Source organism: Myotis yumanensis, unplaced genomic scaffold (assembly GCF_028538775.1).
Source record: "Myotis yumanensis isolate MYYU_CA2020_CCGP unplaced genomic scaffold, mMyoYum1.0.hap1 SCAF_4, whole genome shotgun sequence".
In the NCBI taxonomy this organism is placed as follows: domain Eukaryota; kingdom Metazoa; phylum Chordata; class Mammalia; order Chiroptera; family Vespertilionidae; genus Myotis; species Myotis yumanensis.
The window spans coordinates 33,895,588-33,910,346 of NW_027223755.1; the positions used below are offsets into that span (position 1 = coordinate 33,895,588).

General features: G+C 38.3%; 1 protein-coding gene across 2 annotated transcripts in view; it reads right to left on the minus strand.

Moving 5' to 3' along the window:
• Nucleotides 1–14,759, minus strand: part of SGTB (small glutamine rich tetratricopeptide repeat co-chaperone beta) — a 30,344-nt gene that overhangs the window by 5,526 nt on the left and 10,059 nt on the right. For both annotated transcript variants that reach the window (XM_070412071.1, XM_070412072.1), the window contains 4 exons: nt 13,198–13,297; nt 6,261–6,365; nt 2,122–2,260; nt 1,955–2,017 (listed from right to left, as the gene is read on the minus strand). In XM_070412071.1, coding sequence (XP_070268172.1) covers nt 1,955–2,017; nt 2,122–2,260; nt 6,261–6,365; nt 13,198–13,297 — 407 coding nt within the window. The remainder of the gene's footprint in view (nt 1–1,954; nt 2,018–2,121; nt 2,261–6,260; nt 6,366–13,197; nt 13,298–14,759) is intronic.

The following is a 14,759-nucleotide window of genomic DNA, read 5'->3' on the forward strand; positions in this document are numbered from 1 at the left end:
TTTTTTAAAAAACAGAAAAATGAAAGCTAAACCATGTGTGTACTAACATTCTGTAGAGTTTTAGTGTGCTATATAAAGTGAATGGGAATATAAAAAAGGTACTAGAAAATGATGGCATTTAAAATACTTTGCAAGGGTAGAGAGACTACAAACATGATAAACTACAGATATTAACTTATTACTACTGATCAGATCAATAAAGCCAAATGGAGAAATAGGAACTTGAAAAGTATAAAGCATCTCCTACACTGGGGAGGCTTCACTTCAAAAGAGTACTGTAAGACATGTGACCTGATTCCATGGGCTTAATAGCTTCCATTCTTGCCATGCTAAGGGGGAGGGGAGTTGTATTTATACACACATATACATTAAAACTACATTTTGAAAGAATAAACAATTTTTTTGCCTCAAATTTTTAGTCAACAATATTCATGTAAATTTTTAATTGAGCCTAAATCTGTGTAGACAGTAGTAACTCCAATAGCTGTCCCCCCAAATCCTCTTTTAATCTCTATCAACCTGACCCTTTTTAAGAATGTCACACAAAGTGTTCTTAAGCTCCACCTTCTGCTCCTCCTGTATGATAGTCTCACACCTCACTTCAAGCATCTTGAGGGATAAGCTGAATTGGAAACTGAAATCCATTTTCACATCCTATTACAATAGCACAACCTGAGGCCTAGATATGAGTAACAATGCTCAAAAATGTCACAAAACCTATAAAGAAACATACATTTACTAGTTAGGTAGCAAGACCATCTTAAATTTGGCCTCAATCCTGAGACTCAAGAGTTATTGAATTACTTGCAAGTCACTTCAACAGTATTTTTCTGGTAATAAAAGCAAGTGGTGGCTTTCCCAACACCTCATTTAGGATCAGTGATTAAAAGACAACTACTGTCTACAAAGATTTCAACTAACAATTTTAAACTACCAATTGCTACAAACCTACCAATTGTTCAAAAAGACTTTTTTATCTCACTAGGAATGCGCCATCTGTATTTTAATTCAGCTGAGGATATAGTGGATGCAAGACATTTTTTGAAGGAAACAAAGAAGTATTACTGCCTTCAAGGGGCATAGCATCTGGTAGTCTAGTTCTCAGCCAGAAGTATACAGCCACCCAAGGAGCTTTATATACCCAGGTAACATCCTTGATGCACTAAACCAGAGTTTACATATACCAGAGCATGTGTGTTTTCAAAAAGATCTATAAGTAATATTGTTGGTTTGAAGAATGGAGTTTATATATGAACTAGAAGCCCAGTGCATGAAATTCATGCATGGGGAGGGACGGGGGTCCCTCAGCCCGGCCTGCACCCTCTCGCAATCTAGGACTGCTGGCTCCTAACTGCTCATCTGCCTGCCTGCCTGATCGCCCCTAACCGCCTCTACCTCAGCCCCTGCTGCTGGGGCTTTGTCCGGAAGGACGTCCAGAAGGTTGTTCAGCTGTCAGGTCTAATTAGCATATTATGCTTTTATTATTATAGGTTATACTAAAAAGTCAAATTAAAATAGAAAGGAAGCAGACAATGCTGAAAGGAGAGCATAGGGAACCACAATAACCAAATCCTCAGAACTCAGTTACTAGATATCTTCCTAGGGCCATTTTCTTGTAAGAGTGGTCTTCGCCCTTTTGTAAATTTGCAGATCCATGTGCCAATCTAATGAAAAATATGGTTCTCTCCCTAAAAAAATGCACATAGCCACTTGTACACAAGTTTTCATATACAATTTCAGGGAATCCATTGGTTTCCTGAAGTCTATCCATGGCTTTCTCACAAACAGATACACAGGCAGGTTAAAAATCTCAGCCATAGCATTACATCACCATCCTATTACCACCACCACCTCTGCCGCTACAAAAGCTCCCTTATTTGTTTCTAAAATGTGATAGAACTATATTGCTTCATGAAAAACAGAGCCAGAAAAGCAGAAAAGGAAATATACTTACCATACTAATGAAGGCTGGATTATTTATTAAGCTAGTCATGTCAAAGCTCAATCCAGTTCCTGTCTGTAGAAGAATTATATATGAGGATTATTCTAACCACTACAATCTGATTACAATAAATTGTGAATGACAGAAAATATTTCACTCATTCAGCATTAATAACTTACAGGACTGGATACCTCTCTTAACTTCTGTTCTGCTATTTTCAGATTTGACTTATAGGAATCATTTTCAGGGTCAAGATCTAATGCCTTTTGATAACTTGTAACTGCTTCTTCAAATTTATTCATGGCAGTGAGGGCCAGCCTGAAAAGAATAAAGTATATGGGTATAAAATATATGGTTAAAGAATATCAAGATATCACAAACATAGTCAAACAGCTGTCTTGGTATTCAACTAGAATCCAAATTACACTTTATTCATTATACTATGGTTCACAGGAGTATCATTAAAATTCCTTCTATTTCCAAGATTCTGTAAGTCTGGATTCTCCATTCTGCTTGCTGACAATTTTGGCTAGCTTATATTAACCATGAACTTAATGCTTAGGAATGAACCTTACCTACCCCCTTCCATATGTGAAATAACTTGCTTTATGAATGATTAAACTCCACATAGATGCGAGCTAACTAACCGTCCTGTGGTCATGTAACTCCATGGTGTTAAACTCATTGTAAGGACTCTGAACAAATTTGTGCTTCAGAATGTCAACTCTCTTCCTATGTTCTAGCAGAGACAGAGTCACAATAAATATCAATTCACCTTAAAAAATAAAAATAGGCTGTGGGGCACTCCTGAACAAGACATGTTAGTTGTTAAATAGATAAAATTAGCATCCTTTACAACTTAAGACATTATTACCCTAGTCACAGATTTAGTTATTTAATTTTTGTTTTCCTCCACCTAGTTAGAATGTATTTATTGGAAAACTACTTCAGAACTAAACAATAATGGTATAAATGGAGATATAGTATTGAAGTTTTTGTTTTTAACAAACTAAGTCGGCTGGCTTACCTCACAGACTTCCAACCTGGATAAAATACTGTGCCTAACCACAGAAAAATTCTCAGACCCTAATTAGTTTTCTACCAGTCAACCTGAAAGATGCTTCATCAAAGTCCTCAGTTAATCAACAGTCAATAAATATTTACTGAAGCCCTACTGTGCACCAGACACTATTTTATAATCCACAATGAAAGAAGGTAAAGTTCTTGAATTTAAGAAAATGTCATTCTACCTAGGGAAAGCAAACAATAAATATGCAAAGAAAAAGGAGTAATATTAAGAAAATGAATAGGGCAGCTGCTCAAAGGCAGCCACACTAAGAAGACCTGAATGATGAGAAGAAAGCAGGCATATGAAGATCAGGGAGTAGCATGCTAAATAGAAACAGCAGTAGACACAAAGGCCTGGGAACCAAGCCAGCGCGTGAGGTATGCTCCAGGAACAGGACAAAGGCTGATGAGGGGAGAGCACAGAAAGCAGTGTGGAAAGAGGTGATGTCAGGGAGTAATCAGGTGCCAGATAATATAGAACTAGGGTTTGGAGTCTGGATTTTATTCTAGTTGCAGTGGAGCGACATGATCTGATTTATGCTTTGGAAAGCTCTCTCTGGCTTTTTTGCAGAGGATCAACATGGGGTGTTAGTTGGGGGGGATGGGGGAGCAGAGAAACCAGTTAGGAAGCTGCTGTGGTAGCCCAGGTAAGAGATGTCAATTTGGACTAGTGTTATAAACAAGGTAGCAATCAATGCTTCAATTTAAGATATGTGTATGTGGAAACTAGAATTAACAGGACTTGCTGATAGATGTGTCAAGTATAATAAGAATAAAGGATGACTCCTAGGCTTGACCCAAGCAGGTGAATGATGGTAACATTTCCTGAAATGGGAAAGACTAAAGAAAGGAATAAGAATCCTGTTTGGGGCATGTTAAATTTAAAATGCCTATCTATAATAATAAAAGCATAATATGCTAATTAGACCGGACAGCCAAATGACCTTCTGGACGTCGTTCCAGACGTCTTTTGGCAGGGACTGAGGCAGAGGCAGTTAGGGATGATCAGGGAGACAGGCGAGTGGTTAGGGGTGATGAGGCAGGCAGGCAGAGGCAGTTAGGGGCAATCAGGCAGGCAGGCGAGTGGTTAGGGGCGATCAGGCAGGCAGACAGGCGAGCGGTTACGGGGATTAGGCAGGCAGGTGAGTGGTTAGGGGGGAATCAGGCAGGCAGATGAGCGGTTAGGGGTGATCAGGCAGGCGAGGGGTTTGGAGCCAGCGGTCCCAGACTGCAAAAGGGGTGTCTGACTGCTAGTTATCCCCTGAGGGGTCCTGGAATGCAAGAGGGTGCAGGCCAGGCTGAGGGAGTCCCCCCCACCCCCCGTCCCCATGCACGAATTTCATGCACCAGCCCTCTAGTTAAACACATAAACAGATGAAAAGAAGTTAATATGATATGGAATTCAGACATATAACTTAAAATATACAGTAAATTAAGAGATCCATCAACATATGGAGTTGATTCTCATTATTCAGAGTAGTTATGCTCTATAAAGTCCCCACAAACACTGATTTAAGAAATACTAAACAATCATTCCTAGGGGAAATACAGGGTTAAGTTCCTGTGAGGTTTTGGTCACAACATTCTCATCAAATGATCGATACATGATCTTCTTTTATATGTGATTCTGCTTAAAGAAACTTTATTTAGTATATATTATTAATTCATTAGTATCATACTGACAGCCAACAGCACTAACTCATGCCTGAACAAAACTTATCTAGCATGTATGTTTTCTGAAAGGCACATTACAGCCTTCTTGCACTTAGGAACCCTTTTCAACACTTCAGTCTATGTTTGGGTCCATTGTAAACAGGGAAATCAACAACAAAAGACACAAAAATGCAAAAAATATAGCATTAAATAAACTGCAAAAAGGACACTTGTTTACAGCATGAGAATTGAAACAAAAAGGCAGAGTATGGCCTTATGCACCTCAGCTGAGACCTTGCACATCAGGTGACTCAAATTTTTCACCAAACTGAATGAACACAAAAGCACAGTGACTTGATTTTTGGGTTATCAAAATTTTTTTAGCAAGTAGGTGAATTCATAAATACAGAACCCATGAATAATTAATATAGACGTTAAGTGGAATTTAAAGGCATCAGGATGAAAACAGAAGAGAGAATAGACAGACAACAGCCTCAGAGGAGAGGACAGAGCTCTGAAGTGCACCATTAGAGTTGGTAGAAACGGAAGATGCAGTAAGGGAGACTGGGAAAAAACAGTAAAGTAGAAGGAAAACCAAGATGTGTGGCGTCACAGAAACCTATAGAGTATGAAGTGTTTCAAAATAAGTTAATCATGCAACATACTAAAAGGTGGATAGGTGAGGATACAGAATTGCCCTTTGGCCTTAGCGCAATATGAACAATTGGTCACCTTGAATAGAGCTCTCAGTTGAGTGATATAGACAAATGCCCCATCAGAATGAGCTGAAGAGAAAATGAGAGATGAGGAAGATGAGATAGGAAGTGCAGACTGCTATCAGGGGCTTTGTAGAGAAAGGAACTGACAAATGACGTAGCTGTGTGCAAGGATGGTTCCAATGGATGATTCTCTGACGATTTCACATGCAGTCATTATCGCTGTTACAGACAGGAAAACTGGTGTTGCCAAAGATAAAGCAGGTGATTACAAATGTAAAGCCCTAGAGAAGATACAAAGCGATGAGATCTAAAGCATGCATGAAGGCACCAGTCTTAGATAAGAACCCTTCCATTTTTAACAGGAGAAAAGACAGTCTGTGTAGATACAAATGCAGGTAGATCAGTGGATTTGGCAGCAGGAAGATGAGCTATTTTTCTTCTAAATGCACCCATTTTCTCAATGACGTATAAAGTAGTATCATCAACTAAGAGTACCATGGAGGGTGGAGAGAAAATTTGAAGAGAGAAGAGTAGGTGTGAAGCACTCAACTCAGAGTGGTAAGGTGAGCTTAGAGAAGGAAGTATCTATTAGGACTGTCTGCCCCAAAATACTGGGTGCTCATGAGACCTGTATCTTCAACATGAAGTGAGTCTACTCATTATGGTTATATGATTTTCTCCACCAACCAACCATTCTTCATATATCTTCAATCATCTCTCGTCCAAGTCACAGAAACTGCAGGCATTTCCTCAGTGTTATATTTATCTTCTTGCAAGTTGAGAAGATGCAATATTAAGCAGAAATTCAAAATCAAGCCAGTAAGAACAGCATATCTGATACAACTTGGTGCTACTTTGAACATTCTCCCAGAACTTACCCCATTCTCCCATAGGCCTTGCTGTACTTTGAATCAATTGCTATTGCCTTTTCACAATCCTTTATTGCATCTGTGTAGTGACCTAATTTACTCTGAGCAGCAGCCCTAAGGGAAAAAGAAGAGATTTTTTGTTATAAGCATCCTTCAAGACACTAATTTAGATTTTCAGATTCTAATACAACAACATTTTCCTTGTCCCAATTTGTATATTCACTCCCAGGAAACATCTAAATCAAACTGTCCTAAGAAAATTCCATAATCAAATGAAAAAACACGCAGAAACAAAATTCAGAGAAATTATGAAAGTTGCCTTTCACTGTTCGCTTTGCTATAGAAAAGACAAAATATGCAAGCCATACAACTGATCTACCTACTTATTGCCTTTTTAATTTGCCCAAATAGAAAACTGAGAATGCTAGGACATTTGGGGTTACTAAGAAGGCACACAGAGTGACTGACTGCTGTGAATGGCTATTCAGAGTGTTGTGCTGTTAAATGATCACTATACTGGCAACATTAAGATCACTGGACAAGTCTAAATTGAAAACCCCAATTTAACCATGTGCCTAAGTCTGGCTGTAAATTAAGGATGGCAAGTTATTCCATCTACTTAGATGGAATATGTATTCCAGAACAATTAAGGACTTTTTAATCCCAGTTTATCTCTAGCAGACTTTCTGGAATAAAGTCTGGGACCTGACAATGTAACGAAGCCCCTCACTACCCTTCCACACAATCCTGAGAGTAGGCAGCTCTGTTTCCCTAGTGGAGCACTGACTTCAGTCCTCCGGGCCATAATAAACAGGTAGCATGTCTGTTCAACATGCATGTCCTTCAAACTGACAAGTTCCCAAATGTCTCCTGTCCTGCATCCCACTTCCACCCCATTCATTCTCCAGACTAAATATTTCTACTTTATTCATTCAACCAATATCTCTATTGAGGGCTCACTAAGGCACAGACACTTTTCTAGGCATAATAGATAGAGCAGTAATTAAAATAATATTCCTGCCCTCAATCGTGCTTAGATCCCTGGGTTGAGTCCAATTCCCTGTCAACCTTTCTTCTTACAGTATGCTTGAGACCCTTACTTTTCAAACTAAGATTATAAAATTGTGGGGGAGGGAATAAACAGTCTCCTTTGCTTCAGTTAAAAAAAAAATTACGTGTGAAAATACAGAATTCAACAAACCTGTTTTGTTAGGTAATGTGGAAAAGAGGTATAGCTATTTGACTGAATACTCGATGCAAACTAATAGTGTGACAAGGATGACCATTAAAAGAAGAGATATAAAGTGTATCACTTTCAAATAATTAGAAAGAAAGAAAATGAAGTAAAAATAACTCAATCAACACAATAAAACACACACACACACACATACACACACACACACACACACAAAGGGGGGAGAGAGGAAAAGAAGCCAAAAAATAAGATAGCAGAAAACAATTCAAATACATAAGTAATCACAAAGTTGCCTAGGTGAAAATAGGATTCTCAAATTGTATACTTAAGATATCACTTAAAACATAATCAGCCCAGCCAGCATGGCTCAGTGGCTGAACATCAACCTATGAACCAAGAGGTCAGTTTGATTCCTGGTCAGGGCACATGCCTGGGTTTCGGGCTCAATCCCCAGTGTGGGGCATGAGGGGGCAGCCAATTAATGATTCTCTCTCATCAGTGATGTTCCTATCTCTCTCTGCCTTTCCCTTCCTCTCTGAAATCAATAAAAAAATATTTTTAAAAAAACACATAATCACACATAAGTTGAAGTTTAAAGAAGACAGAAAAAGAAAATCAGGCAAACTGAAAACCTAGCAAAAGAAAACTGGTATAGAAACAATAACAAGCATAAGGCAAAGAGCATTATTAAGAATAGAGTTATTATTTATTGATCATACTTCTTTGTTTAATTTTAAGGGAAACATTTACGTGGCTCAGAAGTCAAACCTATATTAAAAGTCTTTCATCCTATAGAGGACTGGTGGGAATAGGGTAGATGGGATAGAAATGGGAATGAGATATGAGAAAGGATGAAAAAGAAACCTTCATACTGAATAAAACAGAAACAAATCATTCTAACTGGATATTTTAAAAAAAGAATTCAAGTAATGTTCAAGCACAGTACTTTGAGTGTATATCCTTTAGTGAGATATATTCTAAGGACAAAAATAATTTCAAAGAAATTCTGAAGTTTACTTAGACTTACTAGTGTTGTAGTATTGGTGTAATACCAACTGAAGGATAGAGCTGGTGAGTAAAGATACTGATGAGTTGGAAAGCAGGGTTTTTATTCTGGGAGAAGAGAGATACAAATGTAAAATGGGAGAAGTAAGGGAGATCTCTGTGACACTGGAATGTAAATTGAAGTTATCTGTATAAATTGATGACTTAAAAAAACACACCTCATATTTCCTAGCTCTGTCCACTGAAAGGACCTAGAAGCAATAACATTTCAGTAGCAATGGTCACCTCTTGCAACCAGGTCTTGGTTTCTAAATACCATTCTCTATTAAAAGGAACAGGGGCTACTTGTAGAAATAGCTGAGCTCACATCTAGGGCAGTTTAAAGGAGCTCCCACTAGCCAAATATGGGAGAAAATAACAATTATGATAATCCTATATAATAAAGATGTAATATGCAAATTGACCCTCATGCCCTCACAAGATGGCTGCCTATGACCAGGCCAGCAGGGAGGGGTTAGTGAGGGATGACCAAATGACTGAACAAGCAGGCTGTGTGGGGCGACCAGGCCGGCAGGGGGAGGCAGTTAGGGGTGACCAGGCCAGTAGGGAGGTGCAGTTGGGGGTGACCAGGCTGGCAGGGGGGGCAGTTGGGGGTGATTAGGCTGGCAAGGGGGGCATTGAGGGGTGACTAGGCCAGTGGGGCAGCGGGGGAGGCTGTTGGGGATGACCTGGCTGTCAATGGGGGCAGTTAGGGGCAACCAGGCAGGCAGGCAGGTGAGCGATTAGGAGCCAGCAGTTCAGGATTGTAAGAGGGATGTTTGACTGCCTAAACCGGCAGTTGGACATACCCCAAGGGGTCCCGGATTGGAGAGAGTGCAGGCTGGGCTGAGGAGACCCCAACCTCCATGCACAAATTTCATGCACTGGGCCTCTAGTTTATTATAACACACCAATTAGTGAATTTTTAAAAATTCACAAGTCTATAATTATGCTCAGAAAGTTAGGGGAGGGGAATGAGGAAGAAAGTGGAAAAGGGAGAAAGGTTAAGAAAGCTCTTCTTTATAGACATATATGAGGAAACAGTATATATAAACACACATATATAAAACATGCTACTATGTGACTGCTTCACCATTAGAAGTCTTCAAGTTGAGGCAATTCTAAATCTTCTAAAATTCACTGAATCAATTCAACTCAAACTTTTGTTGAACATCTATAACATGTTAAACCCTGAACTCAAAACCAGGTAGACATACAGAAATGAAGAAAATATATCTCTGTCTTCCAATCTTTCCCTGTTTAATAGAGAAATAGACATGTAAATAAATAAATAGTATGAGGAATACAAAGGAAGAGACAACACGGAAAGGTGTGGTTAACCCTATGCAGAGCTGTCTACTAGAACTCCCATGATTGAGCAAAGTTCTTTGTCTGTGCTAGCCAGTACAGTAACCCCTAGCCACATGTGACTAAAGAGTACTTGAGATCAGCTAGTGCAATGTTACTTTATTAATTTTTACTTTATTATTTTATTAATTTTAATTAATTTACATTTTGAACAGCTGCACGTGGCTGGGAGCTACCATATTGGACAGCACCACTCCATTGGACATGGGAGGGAAGGGCGTAGGGGCATGGTCAGGAGGTTGTGGACAGAAGAAATTAAGAAAGTCTTCCCAAGAGAAGCAATCCCTACCAGGGTCTTGAAGGATGACTAGCAGTTGACCAATTAGATAAGGCAGGAAATATTCTAGGCAGAGGAAGGAGTACATAAAAGCATGGAGAGATGTCCTAACATGGTATGTTTTTAGTCAGTAAATTTCATATTACATGTGCATAGAGAGTAGAGAGAAGAGGAACAGGAGAGGAAGAAAAGTAGAGCTAATAAAGTTAAAAGAAAAAAAGAGCCCAGATTATAAAAGATCTTATGTATCATGCTGAGGAGCTTAAATTCAATCATGAAAGTATTTAGAACTAGTGAACAGAAAGGAAGAATTAGATGATTAACTTCACATTTTAGAAAGATCCTTTGGGCAGAAGACGTGAGTGGGGAGTGCAAGTTGAAACTGTAAACCACTAGTCTAGCAAAAGTTAATCGCCTGGACTAAGGAGCAGTGATGGAAAAGGAGGAGGGAACAAATGAGCTATTGGGGAGGTAAAGGGGAAACAGCAGAAGACGCCCTGATTGCTGGCCTTAGATACTGATAATGAAACAAGGACTAAAGCCCTAAGAGTCAGACCCAGAAAGGAGAGTGGGTGGAAGAGAGAAGAGGATGACTTTCAATCTTGATAGCTTTAGCTTCAGATCACCAACTGCAAGCTAGGATGAAAGCAGATTTGTGCAGCTCACAAAGAAAGACCTCTGAGGCCGGAAAAGGGAATAGAAGTCAGGCTACATCTGAATCTCTTGTGAGATGGAGCCAAACATGCCAGTGTCTGAACTGAATAACAATGTGGTCTGGGCTGTCTGCCCCTGCTGTCTGGTTATCAGGGCATAACTAATGAAATTCCAGCATAACACTACAGTCAGTCACCATGTTTGCAGGCAACCTTGCTTTCTTTAGCTTGTTAGAGCAAGAGCATGAGTTATTTGCACTCTATTTTTATGAAAAATAAGGCAGAAAAATCACAGGTACCTTACATTTCCCATACTGCAGAGGAGGGCAAATGTAGGTTTACAGTTGTTTGTATGGAAAATAATACAATAATTAATAAATAGCAATACCAGAATAAACTCTGTGTTTTGGGTACTCACAACTATAAACCTACTTTCCCCACCCTGTATTTATTATGCATAAATAAATTATACCAAAAACCTGTTCCTACAACTAGGAATTAGATTGTTTCTGAAAGAAACATATATTGAAAGCCTAGACAGTGATGGCGAACCTATGACACGCGTGTCAGAGGTGACACGCAAACTCATTTTTTTGGTTGATTTTTCTTTGTTAAATGGCATTTAAATATATAAAATAAATATCAAAAATATAAGTCTTTGTTTTACTATGGTTGCAAATATCAAAAAATGTCTATATGTGACACGGCACCAGAGTTGTTAGGATTTTTCAAAATGCTGACACGCCGAGCTCAAAAGGTTCGCCATCACTGGCCTAGGACTATGCTAGGGACTTTATATTACTACTCCTCACAACTACTATTATCTCTATTTTACAAGGAAATGAGGCTCAAAAAGGTTAAGTGGCTGCCCAAGGTCACGTAGCTAGTAAGTGGCCAAACTGAGATTCAACTCCAAATTTAACAAACGAAGTACAAATCCTAGTGAACCTAATGACTACAAGGTGCTTAAGCTCTGTTATAAAAAGTTTCAGATTGGTTAAAACGGTCATACCAGTATAGTAGCACAAGCCGCATGCAGCTATACAAAATTAAATTAATTAACTAAACATTAAAAATTTAGTTTCTCAATTGCACTAGCCACATTATGAGTACTCAAGAGCAACTCTTGCTAGTGGCTACTGTATTGGACAATGCAGATAGAGAACACTGTCATCACTGCAGAAACTTCTATTGGAACTTCAATATTTAAAACAGAATAATTTAGTGCAGCGAATTCATTACACGGCTGATAAAAGAGCTGAGGGACCAAACAGGAGGCTGTGCAGCAATCCGGAGACTAGCAGTAACAGGAAGCCGTTACTTCCTAAAACAGAGGATGAACGGCAGAGTCCAAAAACCCAACATCACCTGGTAAAAGCTGGGATAGCAGGGACCCTGGGTGGGAGCTAGACACGAGGATGAGAAGCAGCCCCTGCTGGATAAACACCCTGATGTCAAAACAGGGGAAGAAATGCCACAACTTCTCCCTTCCTTCTGCCCTCCAGGCTCCTGCCAGCACCTCCCATAGCTGAACCCAGCCCAAACTCAGGGGACAAAGGAGCCTGAAAAAGGCAGCCTATAGGTGACAGGCCTCTGTTTAAAAGGGCAGAACAAGGATAGAAAGAAAGAAGTGTAAGGGCACACAGGTAAGGCGTGGCACAGGTACAAAAAGATCATTTAGATTAAAAAGGAAACCACAAATGGCCAACGTTTGAAAAATGTCCAACCTCAGCAATAATTAAATATAAATTAAAACAATTACTATGAAAATAACAATATTAAATAACAATAAAGGTGTAGTAAAAACATGTACACTCATACAATCCTAGGAGAGGAAATTAATTTTCAGAATATTTTCAAAGAAATTGGAATAACTTTGTAATTTGCATCAACAATTTTTAAATGTTTATGTTGTTAGACCTGGGTGAATTTTCAAGGATAAATCCAAAGTCTAAAAAATAATAATAATAATTTCAGAAAGATGTTCATTGCAGCTTTATAATATTGGGGGATAGGAAAGAACTGCAATGTCTCCCAGTAGGTCAACAGTTAAGTAAATTAAGATACTTTATCCATTTAGTAAAAGAATACAGTGTTTGCCAACACAATGATAGGTGCTAGAAATATAAAAAAGATGAAGAGATAATAATACACTAATTTATATTTATGACGGATTTCAATAAAAGAACATATTAACGATCTGCCTACTGAATAAAGCTGAATCTAAAATTGATAACACACCAAACAAAATATGCCAAGAGGTTAGTAACAGAGGTTGTTTTAATGGAAAGTGAATGAGTTTGGGGTTTGTTGTTTTCCTTCTTTATCCATAAATTTTATAGGTTTCCTTCAGAGCTATTAATGCAAATGCGTTAGAGCTGTAAGCCTGTCACAATTATGCCAGTTTACCTGTTGCAGTAATAAACCGCATTATTTGGATCCAGTTCTATTGCCTGTGTGTAACAATCCACTGCAGCAGAATAATTTTCTTCTTTCATGTGGTTATTGCCTAAAATAAAGTAATCAGTAGGTACAGTAAGACAATATACGGGACAATGTAAAGTCTGAAAGATAAATTTTAATCACAGAAACTCCAATAATATGAAAGTGATCGACATGATTTTTCAGTAACATAGGAGATAAATTTTATATTGTACAATGGAGTTGATATGCCTTAGTCTTCAGTGTGTTTGAATGATTTCAACAATGTGGAGTCTTAATAAAATTAATATTTGTACCAGTATATCTTATAAAATTTAGGCTTCAATAAGTGAGTAAATGAAACAATTATGATTACCTCATGGAAAAATTTAATATATTCCCACCTTCCTTATCTTCATCTCTTCCCTTCCTTTAGAGCCACCCCATCTTAATGCAGCACCCTCCTCAATTGTCACCTCAACCTAGACCTGGCCTTCTGCTCCTTCCCTGTCAAAACGTCCATCTGCTGAGCAGCCAAGCCCTCACCACGGCTGTGTGGGTAAGCTGTAAAGCTAATCATGCTAATATGTTACTGGCAGATAATACTTTTGTATGCTATCTCTTCCAGACACCGATTCTTTTGAAAAGGAGCTTATTAGACATTAATTTCTAAAAAGACAAAATTTCAGATACATGGCTACCCCACAGGGTACTGATTTTCAGGAAGAACGTCTGCAGATACACCAGGAATAATTTAGCTAGGTTAACAATGGGATTTCTTGTGGCTATCTTTTGTATTCCATTAAAGAGAAAAAAGATCTGATTCTTAAAAAATTAAAAATTTTAAAACACTAGGAGAAAGGATTTACATCCCAAAAGGCTCTATTATTCCTCCAGCTGTCTCTAAACCAGAAGTTCTCTTATTAGGTTTGTTTTTTAATAGATGATTAGCTAATTAATGGGAGAAGGAGGAGTGGATTTTTGTTTTTTGTTCTTTGCAGGAACAGAAACAGGAAGATTAAATCAAATGCAGGTAGACAAAAGCACTTAAAATCATAAAAAGTTACTGCAAATTAAGTCAGAAGTGAATACAGAGTGGCTGTTAATGGGTGCACAGTTTCTTTGGAGGGCAATAAAAACGTTCTATAATTATGGTGATGGCTACACAACTCTGTGAATCTGCTAGAAACCAATGAATTTATATACTTTAAAGGAGTAAATTGCAATGGTATGTGAATTATAGCTCAATAAGGCTTTTTTTTTAAAGTTAAGAAAATTAATTCTCTCCCCACACCCAAAAAGAAATGAATATAATGCTTTTAAAGCAGCTAAGAAGAATACATAGCTTTTATGATTAAGTAAGACGTTAACTACATTAGCTGAGGTACTTAAAGAAATTTGCTTCTTCCATGTAAAAGATTTACGTTTTCTGAGTTATTTGGATGTCCTTGTTTCCATTGGAACTTTTTGTCTTGGGATGGTGTTTTATTATCATTACATTATTATTATTATTAAAACCTATTGTATGTCTTTTCCTCTAAACCACCTCA